The sequence below is a fragment of the Rattus rattus genome, chromosome 1 (genome assembly GCF_011064425.1).
Source record: "Rattus rattus isolate New Zealand chromosome 1, Rrattus_CSIRO_v1, whole genome shotgun sequence".
Classification (NCBI taxonomy): Eukaryota; Metazoa; Chordata; class Mammalia; order Rodentia; family Muridae; genus Rattus; species Rattus rattus.
The window spans coordinates 214,589,647-214,604,757 of NC_046154.1; the positions used below are offsets into that span (position 1 = coordinate 214,589,647).

General features: G+C 36.9%; 1 protein-coding gene and 1 long non-coding RNA gene across 4 annotated transcripts in view; both read right to left on the reverse strand.

Moving 5' to 3' along the window:
* Nucleotides 1-490: 490 nt before the first annotated feature.
* Nucleotides 491-2,320, reverse strand: LOC116890064. The gene is made up of 3 exons (XR_004386527.1): nucleotides 2,202-2,320; nucleotides 1,203-1,312; nucleotides 491-1,095 (listed from the first exon to the last, which is right to left on the reverse strand). It is a non-coding gene; the product is annotated as an uncharacterized LOC116890064 (long non-coding RNA).
* A 6,701-nt stretch (nucleotides 2,321-9,021) lies between these two features.
* The window catches only part of Arl13b (ADP ribosylation factor like GTPase 13B), a 40,480-nt gene continuing 34,390 nt past the window's right edge, over nucleotides 9,022-15,111 (reverse strand). For 2 of the 3 annotated variants that reach the window (XM_032914684.1, XM_032914681.1), the window contains one exon: nucleotides 9,874-11,901. In XM_032914684.1, coding sequence (XP_032770575.1) covers nucleotides 11,825-11,901 — 77 coding nt within the window. In that variant the 3' untranslated portion in view covers nucleotides 9,874-11,824. Of the gene's footprint in view, nucleotides 9,509-9,873; nucleotides 11,902-15,111 lie in introns of those variants that run through there. The other variant, XR_004389290.1, reaches the window with a different exon arrangement.

The following is a 15,111-nucleotide window of genomic DNA, read 5'->3' on the forward strand; positions in this document are numbered from 1 at the left end:
GGTATCATTTGAACATAAAAACCTAAAAATACAAAGTTTGTAGTTCTTTAGATATTTCATATGAATGAATACCTTTGCATACTAAAATCCTCATGAATTCATTATATATGTCACTATTCACGGTTTGATAGAAAATGTAGCATTGCTGAAATAACAGTTGCCATTCCATTTTGTTTCCTAAATATCTTAGTCCTAAAATCATCTGTGACCCACTTGAGTTTATTAAGACTTCATCTTTGTTCCAAAATATGCTTAAGTTGTTCTATGAAAAGACATACCTACTGAGTTCATCTCAGAAGAGATGGTATAATTGAAACATTACTGTCTAAGTTCCAGACTATCCAGTCATCCCACTTTTTCATCTCAGCTGTGCTGAAAATAGATTGGCAACCTTCTCTCAGCCCTGAATATCTGGTTCCTTTTGCCAAATTCCAAAGTCACTAGTGGCTTTCACTGGCACCCACACACTGCAGTACATAAAATGCCCTATTATTGCATGTTTCTGGAATGTTTAAGGTGCCCCTCCCTTGTACCTCTCCCATGAACAGACTTATGTATTCTAGAGGGTATCATATATACCAATCATGCATTCCATACAAAACCCTCTTCACTACCATTCCGATCGAAAACAAAAACTCACCAAAACACAAATCATATTTGTCACTTTAGAAATTATTGGAATTTATTTCAGGGATAGAGTATGGCTAAGCATGGAGGTCAAAAGACAACCTGCAATCTACCAACCTAACGTCAACTGCCTTCCCTCCCCGCCATTTCAACCACAGCCATCATGGACACTTAGCTGCTTTTAGATTGGTCTGTCCATATGCATGTGTTCCAGATACAGATGTAATGGTGATCATAATTGCCCAATAAAGCCTGACTTTTAGCCAAGAGAGAGAACATTGACTTTAAGGACTTGTTATCTTCTTTATTTCACAATGTTAGGATTTTTATTAAAGCGTTGTTTAAAATGTAGTACATTCCCATTTTACAGATAAAATTGAGAAGATATTCAATCTTACTTTCACTATGTCTTCTGTTTTTAATTTGTCCCTCATTTCTACAGCTCAAGCAAGAGAGGAATTCCTTTACCTGCAAAATATATACCACACTCTTGCTGTGCCGCTCTCACCAAGGAGGTTTTTACCACATACTCCACTGTTCTCTCACAAAATATCAAGGGATGAAATCAAACTGACCTTACTGTACTCCAGCAATCCCCAAGTTCTTTCGAATACTGTTTGTCAAACTGATCCAGCACAACTCTGCATAGCTGTTTTGCAAGCTTCCCTTCTGATTTTGCTTTCAGCTACGATAAGAAAAAAATTGCTGACAACACACTGTGATATCACACATTTATTGAAATATGACATTTACATGCCCTTAAATTTTTTATATCTGTATTTATTCCTTGAGAATTTCATTCATGTATACAACATATTTTGATAACCAAGCCCCCACACCACTCTAACTCCGCCCAGACTCCCAGTAAGTTCCCCTTCCAACTTTACATCCTTTTAAAAAAATCCACTCGGACCAATTAGTGCTGTTACTACACACTAGGGTACTAGGGTGTGTGGAGCCATACCCTAAAGCCGCCATACCATAAACTAACACCCACCCACCCCACCCCACCCCGCCTCAGCAAGCTACTGCCAATAGGTAACCAGGAGTGGGGCTTCCTGCTTTTAAAGAAATGTTTTTTAAAATGTCAGTTCCTGCCTTGGAAGCAATTCTTTATTTGTAACAAAATTATTTCATCGATAGTCTACCTACTTATGAAACTGGTGTTTCTCAAAGTGGCAATTACCCAAGTGTAAGTCACAGGTTAGATGTGAATGTATCCTAAGAATTCAGAAGTCATAAAAGTTTTAAGTAACACTATAGATATATATCACCTCCGCAACCTTGCCGTCAACGTAAAAAAGTATTAGTTACGGAAATAAGCATCGCCCTGACTTTCTGGATCTCCCTTCATCATTCGGGTGCACCCAGGGCCGAGAAGCTCGCAGTAACAATGTCACCAGCATTTCAGTGCCAGCCCCTGGGCCTGACCCTGCAGTGAAAGCGGACCGACAGAAGAAATACCAGGATCACACTCAGCATGGTTCCCGGCTTTGGGCAGTGTGGGTCCTATTCCATTCCGCCCTGTCTCTCGGCGGCTTCAGTCCTGGACGCTCGACCGCCGAAGGCCGCACCCGAGTCAGCATGGTCCCGCCTGAGCTCGCAAACTACAGTTATTCCTTAAGAATTTGCCGAAGAGGGGTTGGGGATTTAGCTCAGTGGTAGAGCGCTTGCCTAGCAAGCGCAAGGCCCTGGGTTCGATCCCCAGCTCCGGGGGGGGAAAAAAAAAAAAGAATTCGCCGAAAAACACAAAGAAACCCCACACATCCGGGTCCCTGCTAGGAGGTCACGGCTGCCTGACTTTTCCTGTTTCCGTTCTCGCGAGATTGTAGTTAGCGAAATATCGCCGGAGACTCTGGTCCCGCGATAGACGGAGCGGCAGCTCTCTGCTTGCTCCGAAGCGGCTAGGGTGCTAAAGAATGAGCCTGTGTGATGGTTTACAGCGTTACCATACGTGTCTCTCAGCCCGTGGGTGCGAGAAAAGACCCGAATCATTTTTAGTCAGTGTTTTACAGCCAGAGGCATAGCTAATTTACAAAACGGAGCCTCGGGTTGAAAAGAGCGGTAAAAAGATTAAATCACTACTTACTTCCCTTAGAATTTCCGGAGGTAATGTACCTTCAAAATGGGAAGCGTTAAATGTTAAATTGAAATGTCGACTAGAGCTCTCAACGGACTCCAGGGCATATGCTGAGAACTGGCCGTTAGCATATTTTGTTAGCAGCCCGACAGGTATGGAGGCATTTCCAGAGATGCTTGTCTATCAGCATCAGCCTCTGAAATAATACAAAAAAATAAAAATAAAAAAAAAATGGAATTTCCCCCGGAGTATCAGGCGGAGGGAAGGAAAGGACGACGTCCATAAGGGAAACTTGTCTTTTTGAAAGAGATTTCCAACAATTTTAAAATGTCAGAGCAGCTTCTAACAGAATGAGATTGAACCCGGATGATGATGGCCAGTTAGTCCCAGGGACCACGGATCTCATTAGGACCCCAAACACAGACAAGGGCGGCAGTGGGGTAAGGGGTTCCTAGATGTCTTTGTTCCTCTTCCCTATATGATCACATTGAATAAGTTACCTTTTTCTGCTTTCCATTTTCAATTTTGTTTTTTAAGTAGGCTTTTTTTTATACGTGGCTGGACTTTACATACCAACTGTTAAGTCATTGGTACTTGAATAATGCCTGTTTTAAGCACTAAGACCATACTCCCAAGCATCAGGAAAGACCCACCAAGCCCCCAGCCCACTTCAACAAGCATCAGTGTTGACATTGTTAGGAGTAACAACCCATTATCATTTGCCTGTTCTCTGGTAACATACCAGAAATTTCTCAGAGATGATTTGGTCTCCTATTGAAAGATCCCTGAAGAGAGACCCTTACTCAAGTCTCGGGAAATCGCGGACCCCAGACACAGACCATTTTGGATGTAATATGCAAAGGCGAGGTTTATTATGGAGATCTATTACGGAGCTCTCCGGGCCGACACATATCCCACGTAGGAGACAGAGGTGGCGACCCTGAGTGGCTGGGAGAAGGGCTTTTTTTTTTTTTTTTTGGTTCTTTTTTTCGGAGCTGGGGGGGGAGAAGGGCTTTTTAAGGGAAGAAGTCACAAGCTCCAGGAGATGGGGGGATGTCAGAAGGAAATACCAAAAATGTCACAAGGGGAAACTCTCAAAGTCACAGGATTGTACTCATGATAGTGTTTTATGGCCAGCTAGTTCCTGGAGCAGGGCTATTGAGGCTGGAGGAAGGTCAGGTTGTCCTCATTGTTCCAAAGTAGGCCTCTTCTTTGTCCTTTTAGGGTAAATGTTTGTTAGAGTTGATGAAGCTCCTACACCTGATAAACATCTGGATAGGCTTGGCTCGGGCTCCCTGGAACTCTATCTGCAGGACACAATGACTAGAGCAGTATACAATAAGGACTTGGACAAACATCACAGGGAATAGGCTCGTTACTTGTTTACTCACGTCCAGAGTCATTCGGAGGGCTGCTGAATGAGACAGTAACAGATGCCCTGGAATTTTTAATTTTCTTATCTGCCTTAAGATGCCATCTCTCACTATAATAACATCTTCATGGTGAGATGGCACTCAATGCTCAAAATGTCAGTATAGTATACTTATGTAGGTGCTGGTCTCTGTAAATCCTATGCAAAGAAAATGTCTTCTACACTAATCTGATTTAAAGCTTAGTATGGTTTTGTTTGTTCTGTTTTGTTTTTGTAAGTTCCTCAATAATCTATAAAGTAGCATGTTAGAATTTTGATTCAGTACAAAATAAAATACAATAATCGGTATGCAAATGTCTACATGAATACATGTAATCCATTTACCCTTTAGTTGTTATATTCAGAGATTTTGTGTACTTTCTATGTTCATTATAAAATGCCCCAACTAGTAAATATACTAGTTTTATATTTGCAATGAAGGAAAACCTAGAAATAGGAGGTAGACTCATACTAGGATGTTTTAACTTGTTTTGAGCTACTGATGGCATAAGAAACAACCTACACTAAATATAAGAATTTACTTTATTGTTTCTTTGTTAATATTGTTTTGAGGTAGCATCTCAGGTAGCTCAGACTGGCCTGCAAGTCACCATGTAGTGAACTGATGCCCCTGCCTCCACCTCAAAGGTACTGGGATTATCTGTGGTGTGCTTTCATGTCTAATTTATGGGGTTGCCAGGGATTGAATCCAGGGCCTTGTGAATACTAGGCAAACAGTACACCAGAACAACTACATCCCAGTCTCGGTGTATTTCTTTCAATGATAATGTGAAAGTATTAATTAGTAAACTAATAACTTTCCCGTAGGTAGGATCTCTTAATCTAGGTATTTTTATCATTAAATCATTTTATGTAAGAAGTGTTTTTGGAATACTTTATAGTTCATTTCTTATTCTAGCAATTATATGTATGTTTCATATTTATACAAGCCATGTCACAAACTCTTCTTGTTTATGTTGTCAAAACGGTAAAGATCCACTGGGTATTAAAATCTGTCTGATGTCATGAGAGCTCTTCATTCCTTAGGACAAATGGCGAAAACAAACTAAAAACAAACAAACAAAACTCATAGAGGTGCCTGGTATCAAGACTTGCGAACAGTTCAGGCAATCACAGTATTTCAGTTCAGGTGAGAGAGACTCACAGTAGTTTAGGGGCCCCCAGGTATTGCATAGAAATTCATGCTGACAATTCACTACTTGAGAAGTAGATATGACCTCTATTCTTATTGGTTTTGTTATCCTAAACTTCCCTTATAGGGGGACATAAAATAGTGTGTAGATCACATATGTACATTATGCAGACTTCCCAGGGAGACATTATTTATTTCTTCAAGGTTCAGACAGTCTCAGAACAATTTCACAGCCTCCACTAATTCGTCTAAACACAGCAAAGCACTGCTAAAGCATTTCACTCAATGTCAGACACAAAGACTTTACTACACACATCACAACATCACCCCCTATCTTTCTGGATAACAATGTTGGAGTTTATGGAGTTGTAAATATGACCTAGTTGTGTAACAGTTTTGTGTAAATAAATCAGCATACATACATGTGTAAAGTTATCACCACAAAACGATTATAAAAATCACAAGAGCAAGAAACGTATTAAAATGATTCATAGGAATAAATGAAGCTACATCATCTTCAAGACCTTCTTTGAAAATCAGGTGGCTTCTTTGGAAATATTTCTATAATTTCTTGCTGTAAACCATGAATTGCCTGAGACGAATTGGAGTGACAATTGCATTTTTACCTTTTCCCTATCACATTTGCTCTCATTGAATCTTAAGTGTAATATAATAAGTAATATTCATTAATAGTCATTTGCACTCTCAATAGTTCTAACTGATCTCAAAAGAGCATTAGAGCTTGTTTCAATTCAGTTATTTCCTCAACTATTTCTTGGTCTCTCTCTCTCCGTGTGTGTGTGTGTGTGTGTGTGTGTGTGTGTGTGTGTCCAAAGTTTATGAGAATACAGTAGCAGTTAATGTGATGATTCCCAGGACCACAGAAATTATCAACCCAACCATCTGAATTCTTAATATTCTTCCAGCACACTTCTGTATTAGCACCTTCACAGGTGAGTCTTGCCATGGTCTTGACAACCTCATTGGTATCCAGATTGCTGGCCTTGCTCTGAGGATACATAAGCTTTCAAAGGTAACATGCAAGGACATACTAGCATTGACACAGGTGTAGACAGTGCAGCCTGCACAGTGATGCTGTAACCGTCAGGGAGCCATTGCACAGGTCCTGTCAGTAACAAGGTGATGGCATACAAGCCATAAAAGTGTGATTTTGTTCCAAATTAAAGGACGAATGAGATTTATTGTTATTAAAATTCCAACTTTCCATCCCATGCTTCAAATTGGTGAAAATAACATGCTAATTTCCACAAATTAGTCTGAATAAAATTACAAAATTGTGATAGAGGATCTGACATAACCACTCAATAGAGTCTCTAAAAGCAGAGACAACTTCCACCATTTTATTTGATTGGACCATTGCCATTTCAATTCTGAGTAAGAGCACAGTCATCAAGGGGATTCATAGGGGCTCCAACCAATGACTTATTTAACATGGCTGCCAATATAGCCAATCAGATTAGTTAGTAATCCACAATTTGCAAGATAGTAAATTTATGGAACCAATGGCATTAATCTTTTGTCCCTCAACTCTAAATGCTGGTAGTATATGTAGTTTTTTGTAAGAATTCTGGGTAGTACCATGATCAATTCTAGATAACCAAATTGAGAAGTTATATTTAAGCAATAAATTTCATATCCCATATGAATAGGAATTCCTTTTATTCTCACAGTAAAATTTACAATTTCCTTACCCTCCTGTGCTGGTTGAGAAGATCCACGATAGTCATAAGGACCAGGTAGCCAAGAAGAGTTATTGGTCACCACAGGAATAGCCATGTATCCCCAACTTACTCCTCCGTTAATCGGAGGATTAGCAATACATTCCCAGTAAGTTTGATTTCTCTCTCTCTCTCTCTCTCTCTCTCTCTCTCTCTCTCTCTCTCTCTCTCTCTCTCTCTCTCTCTCTCTCTCTCTTTCGGCCAACTCTCTCCTAAACTCCATGGCTACCTCCTTCCTAAATACCTCCCATGCTATTCATGTCAGCAGCCAAGTCCTCCATGACTCCTCTCTTGCTCAGGTCAAATTTTAATTAGTTTTGGTGGGATGCACAATTTTCTTCTCTTGTAGAAACAAAAACATAACATTGATGCCATCATAATACCTTCCCTGCTTTCGATTCTAATTTAAGCCATCCTTGTAACATACAAGATCATTTAATTAAGCAAAATTTTTCTATAATCCAATGCTTTTAGCAGCTGTTGTTTCTGTTTTATTAGCATTTAAAAATTTAAAGATAATAAGGCATTTAATTCCCCCTTTTTATTTTAAAAACATCACTTTTAATTACATCTTTGCACAATTGCTTGTCCTGTAGGATTATGAGGAATAACTGCAATATGTTTTATATCATGTAAAAGCTTGATACTAGAAATATAAGTGGGAGCATTATTAGTTTTAATTTACAATGATATCCCCATATCTATTGTTTCTAATAAATGGGTGATTATAGAATCTGCCCTTTCAGAGCTTACAGCAGTTTCCCATTATAAACCTAAATAAGTATCTATAGTACAATGTATATTTTTAGCTTTCCAAATTCTGTTAAATACATCCACTTGCGAAATCTCATTTCTTTGTTCCCAATTAAGATTACTGTCTGCAGGTAAAGGAATTTGATTATAAAAGGAACAATTAAGACAGGTTTAAATAATAATTTGTTTAGCTTTTTGCACGTTACTGAAAACCTTTATTTAAACCTTTACTATTAATGTCGTATATTTCATGAAATCTTGGTACTTTGGATACATTTCATATTAAAAATTGATATACTTCATATATATTACTGGTCTGGGCAATCCAGTATGAGAGTGATTATGAGTTATATACAATGGGTAATTCCTGTCTCTAATTGTCTGTTGCAGTTCCATAAATTATAAGGTTAATTCTGAGTTAACAGGAAAATATTCAGCAGTTTCTATATGCAAAACAACTCCCTCTTATATTGAGAATCAGTAATTATGTTGAGAGTTTCAGAAAAACCTAATATCATGAGAATTTTATATAATTCAGATTTTGAACAGAATAGAGATTTTGAACTACTTTAATTATGATCCCTGATTTATAACCTGCCATTCCTAATTTATTTGCATCAGTGTTAAATGTTAAAGCTCAAAGGATTTGGTAAAAACTTTTTAACTATCTGTAGGCGAAACCACTATGTCCTTGTTATAAACTGAAGTCTAGTTATTGTTAATATTTTCTTAGTAATTACTGCAAACTGACCACCAGTTATCATCAATCATCCATAATTTTGTAATTTGAGCCTTTGTATTTGGAACTACAATCTCTGTTGGATCAATTCCTGCCAATTGACAAAGTCTTAGTCTGCATTTAATAATTCAGAAACCTTTTCTATATAGGTTTTAAGCTTTTAGTCTGTTCTTATGCTAAAAAATCAATTTTAAAATATTATCTTCTCTTTGCAAAATTATTCCAATAGGAGAATGAGTAAAGTTAAAATAGTCATGCTTAGGGTCTAATCTGTCCACACAGGCATCTTGTAATCTCTATTGTACCTGGGCCAATTCTCTTTCTGCTTCAGCTGTAAATTTTTGTGGAATATTTAAATTTTAGTCACTTTGCAGGGCTTGAAACAAATTACTTAACTCTTGAGTAGGTAATCTAATAATAAGGGTGTAACCAGTTATTTTCCCAATAGTTTTTGAAAACCACTAAGAACTTGTAATTTATCTCCTCTGATCTGAACCCTTTGTAGTTTGATTTTTTTTTTTTTTTGTTGACTCAGTTTAAATCCTAATTAATTTATTGAATTTCCATTCTGTATTTTTTTTTCAGGTACAATCTATAGTCCCTAGTAAGGTTAAGGTAAAATCTTTTGTGTTTTATTAAACATCTTTTCTAAGGTAACTGTATCAGAATGAACCAAGAAAATATCAATGTATGACTATGAGCATCAAATTAAAATAATTTTTAATATTTTTAATATAAAAATAAGCACTGAAATATTAAAATCTGACAGGATTTACAAAACGGTTATCATGAACTAGAGTCGGTAATTATTGTACTTTACAGTAAACACTGGTAGGAAGCAAGAATATCTTCAAAATAGATGAACATTAAAAGATAGCAAAAGTATAAGTTCAGTTTTAAAAGGGAATTTAAATATTACAAAATGAACCAAGAAGATGAGCACTTTTTCCTCTAAAATCCAGTTCAGAATTTACGTCCTGTCTTGTGATTCTGCTATCTGAGCCACCTGCTAATTCAGTACCTCTGAAGAGCAGTCAGTGTTCTTAACTGCTGAGCCGTCTTTCCAGCCCACCATTTCTCTTTTTATTTGGTGGTTTTTAAATGATTTTCTTTAGCTAATCAGATGATTTTTTTTTGTTATCACTGTGGAAAGAGTTGTGTTGATAGACTAAAGTAACATACTTTTTCTTTTTTTATATAACTGACTGCTCTTCCAGAGGTACTGAGTTGAATTCCCAGCAACTACATGGTGGCTTACAACCATTTGTAATGGGATCAGATACCCTCTTCTGATGTGTCTGAAGACAGCTACAGTGTACTCATATATATCTAAAAAAATAAATATATCTTTAAAAAAATAGAGAAATGGTATATTGTAAATAAATTTTATTGTGTGAAATGTTATAATTCATGATGAATAAAATGAAAATGTATAATATAACAAAATAAGCACTGAAATATTAAAATCTGACAGGATTTACAAAACAGTTTTTAAAGGATTTTTTTATACAGCTTTAAGAAAACTTATTAATTTTTTGGGAGTGCCGTAGAAAACATCAATTCTGGTTTATGTTACATTCAATTTCAAAACGGTTATCATGAACTAGAGTCGGTAATTATTGTACTTTACAGTAAACACTGGTAGGAAGCAAGAATATCTTCAAAACAGATGAACTAAAAGATAGCAAAAGTATAAGTTCAGTTTTAAAAGGGAATTTAAATATTACAAAATGAACCAAGAAGATGAACACTTTTTCCTCTAAAATCCAGTTCAGAATTTACATCTTGTCTTGTGATTCTGCTATCTGAGCCACCTGCTAATTCTACATATGGGCTTTGCATAGAAATTAAACCTTTTTTATCCCTCAGTGTGAGAGGTAGTACCATGCCCAAACTCAGAGAAACTCTACTAGTGATGAGTAGCATCATGTCAGCTGACTAGTCCAGGTCAGAAGAGCTAAACTGTGAACACAATACATTTAAACATTTAAAAGGCAAATGATCAGATCAGTCTGTCTTAGGTGGACTTTTCATTCAGAAGCAGAGTATATCCATTGCCAGTATATAGTACTGATCTTAACAGGGGGATAAGAGACTTGATCCTTGTTATTGTCACCTTGACTTAAAGGCATGCCTTCCATTGAATATTACATTATAAATCATTACCAAACTATCTCTCAAGGTTGGTAAAGGGCAGATGGATAGAGAAGCCTTATGAATGACATTCAAGAGCAGAACAAGTGTCGTCATCTAAATTAAAAAGTCATGTTAGAACTAGTTCTTTATTAAAGGACTTGAGCCAACATTTTCATTCGTATGACTATACTGGTTGTAAACCTGAAGTCTCTAGACCTGCAGGAGCCTTTATAAGTCTTCTTACTTTAATTTCAAGGCATGGACGAAGGGAAACAACCCTAAGCGGTCAATAAAGCTGCTAACAGAACATGGAGAGGGCCCCTGAGCTCAGAAAATGCCTTGTCCCTTAGTGCTCTCTATCAGGACTTTGAGTCATATCTCACAGGACACATTTTTACCAATTAACAAATTTAGTTGTTTTCTTAAAAATAGCTCAGATGTCTTAACATTTATTGAGTTCATCACCAAGGAAAACAAATGACAACTGAATCCTCTCTTTGGGTAACACTTTCAAATCATGTAATTTGGTAGATTAAAGAGCAGATATTTTGCTTTTTAAAATAGTAACATTTTAAAATTACATCAAGACAGAGTGTACATTTTAGAAACAATGTTATCACAAAGCATACCTTCTTGTATACTTCATATGTGTTCAGTAAATCAACTTTCTATCCGGACAGTTTAAACAGAGCATCTGTAGAGAGTGTGTAGTCAATACAATAGCAAACTTAAACAAAAGATTTAGAAAAAATATAAAAATAGTTAAAATTTAGGTTATAAATTCCCAGGAATTCCCCTTTCATGTACATGTACCTTATAAAACATGTTTAATGCATAGAAATACAGATTATTAAATAATCAGGTATGAAGAGTCCACTGGCTCAACTTCTGAGGTGTTTCTTCAGGAGTATGTCCAAAAGTCAGGATGTGTAAACCAAAGAATCAATAACATGACTAGCTAACTTGGCCAGATGCTCTTGTCAGCTACTGGTCATTTTGTTTCCTTTCTGCTTTAACCATATAACATGGAGAAGTAAATTATCAGGTCAAGTTCTTGGGTATTCTTTCGTCCTTGAAATCATTATGGTTGTCTTGCCCCAGGCATCAGCATTCAGGGCTTTTCTGCTTTGGGGAAAGGTCTCAGTTCACCTTGCTAATATGAAAAAGACTAACCCATCAGACCTGGTTATGAGATCATGTCCTGAGCATCACCATTAGGTCTTTGTCGCACAGCCAGGGGAGGCAGCGGCTTCCCATAGAAATCTATACAAAGAGGGAAAATGAAACATGTGAAACAGTATGGTACTCAGGTATTTCACTGCTAATTGTTTTCCATCCATCATCTTTAAAAGTTTGAGATGCAGGCAATTCTCAAATGAGTATCCAATTCTCAAATGAGATGGGGAAGGCAGAAAACAGGAAGAAACTAAATCCAAGAACATTAGAATGAATTCAAAACATAACCAGAGTAAATTCTAAATGACAGGTAAAATGTTGTACCAAACAGACATAGTTGTATTACACATTCACATTAGAAAACAAATATAAAACACTGAGAATCTACACCGTCTGCTGCTAAGCCCTCAGTTGTCACTACTTATATACACCAGGATTCTTTCTAGTGGTCACTATGTCTACATATTTTAGGAGAAGCAGACTGGAAGTATACCTAATGCTTCTAACAATTAACAAACCAAGTGGTTTGGTAACTATATTGGATAAAATGATCTTTCCTTTTGAGTATGTGCAATATTGGGAAATGAATCCAGAGCCCCGTGCATACTAGGTAAGCACTCCTTATGCAGAGATGGAAGCAGGAAGCACTCCTTATGCAGAGATGGAAGCAGGCACTCTGCTTCCATTTACAATAATTTATATTCTTTCAGAAATATTACAGTTGTTTATTTTGATGTTTGTGTATGAACAACTTATGGGAATTGGTTCTCTCCTTCAACTGTATTGGACCTGGGGATCAAACTCCAATCTTTGGGCTTGGCAGCACAATGTAACTTAATGAGCTATGACAACTCTTGGGCTCAAATCTCTGTTACTTTGCCACAAATTAGATTAAAAACCTAATGCCACATTTAAGTTATCATAAATTATTTTGTAGTGTATTACCTTCAAACTATTTTAGAAGCACAAGTGTTCAAGAACATTTAAAAGAAATACATTAGAAACCACAATGGGGGATTATTTTCAAGGCAATTGTAAATTCCAAACAAAAATTCAACTGCTAAGATCCCTAAACCACTATGAATGTAACAGTATAATCCTAACAGCTTAAGGTACACATTTCAATACTACAGGCAGACCAAAGTTCAAATCTTGATTCTGCAGCTTAGTGGCACAAAAGCTTCAGCTCCTGCCTAATGTGATTTTGCTGCTCATAGTAAAAGCACAATGGTAGGTTCCTCTTACAGTTACTATTGTTACACTCAAAACTATAAGGTATGTCCAATTATTTTAGTGAATTTAGAAATATTTTTATTAAAAGACCAAATGCATATACATAGCATGACTTTTTTTTTCTGAAAAATTACTATCTTTTGTAGTGGGCTTTGTATCAGTTGTTTACAAAAATCAGAATCATTCTATATGACAGAGAATTTTAATTGCCTAAACTTTTCATAGTGGTTATCTGTAGAATGATGTTATTACACAGGTGAAGGCAGGTAAAGATAGAATAAGGCCTGTCATTGGACGAGAAGGATGGATGGATGGGAGAAAAGTTTTAGAAGGAGGAGGAGACTGGAGTGAGGGAGAAGCAGCCGAGAGAACATGGAGGCGGATGTTAAGATTCTTCTCTGAACATTTACAGGTTGTTATGAATATTCTTCAGGGATGGATGTGTACAGGGCTTTGAATGTCTAGGTGGGCAATTATATCTTATCAATTAGATCTGAGGTTACTGTGTTGTGTGTTCTTTCGTGTGGTGATTTAATTGAGTTCAAGACAGTGTGTGGTGGCTGGAGTCATGCATATGTCTAGCATGGTGGCAACCTGCCCTGGGAACTGGATGAGTAGAGAGATTGCTGCCAGACTCAGAGAGAAGCCATCAGCAGTGTGATATGGGATGGAGAAAAGCAGGCGAGAGGCTTTGCTGACTGAGATGAAGATATCTACCAGATATCTTGGGGCACTACAGTGCCAAATCTAATGCAGGGTAAAAGACAGCACTTTTTATAATTTTACTGCAACAGTTATCAAACATTTTTACAATGAAATTTGGAGAGCAGTAGTAAAAGGATATACAAATTTTTATTATCCTTCAGAATCTAAAGCTTGACAATATTCTTTAACTTGTAATAGCTGATATTTTTGACCACCAGAAATTCTGATTCATTTTTCATAATGTGGTATATACAACGCTGATGAAATACAGATTGAAAGTGTTTACAAAACACAGATTCTCATTTAATGTGTTTGAATGCCTCCGCCCTTGTTTGAATGCCTCCGCCCTACGTGTTACACAAAGAAAGCTTTGTAAGTATCAAAGTGATATAGAAACAATCAAGTTCTTACCAAAGCAGATGACTAAAATCAAAATTAGAGTCTCCCTCAAGCTGCTTTCAATCAGGTCAGTACAGTTGAATTCACAGCCTATGTGCACTTGGTTTTAATTATTCATTAGCTCATCACATATCACATAGCTACTGTGTATCTGTCATCAGATTCTGTGCACATACTTCTATAGATAATAGGAACAGAAATGTGTTCAAAGACTGGGGTTCATTCCCTAGCAACCATAGATGACTCACAACAGACATCTATAACTGAAATTCTAGGGGATCTGAGGCCCTTTCTTCCTACCACAGGCACACTCATGGCACACAGACATACCTGCAGGCAAACGCTTAGACACATAAAGGAATTTTTTTTTATAAAGTACATCAAAGTAACATTTTGCCCATGTATTAAATAAATACTAGCTCTTTAAAATTTACTAATAGTAAGCCTTAATATTTCAAGAATATGTAAGGCCTTCAGTATTTAGACAAAGGCCAGAAGTCCATTTTCAATGTTTTCTATCATTTAAAATTTCCCTTCTTACCCATTATATAGCTTTCAAACAAACTATTTTCATTTTCAAACAAACCATTTTCAAAACAAACCATTTTCAAACAAACTACTGTTCTTTTCTATCTCCGTTTTGTTGTTCTGGTCTCTCTTCTTTAGATAGGCTCTCATGTAGCTTAAGCTGACCTGGAACTCCCAACCCTCCTGCCTCAGCCTTCAATGGTGCTAGGATTATAGGCATACTTACTTCTGAATCCTGTTTCTCCTTGCCCTTCTTATTCTTTGAATTCCCAGCTCTTATGCCACTTTCCATTACTGCCCACAGAGTTTCTGAATGTTAACTCCAATTCTGTACTAAAGAACTGACCATCCTAGATCCTACAGTATATTGGGGGACTATTTTTTTCTTGTAAAGTGCATGTCTTATTCATCTTGACATAGGAATTTTAGCCA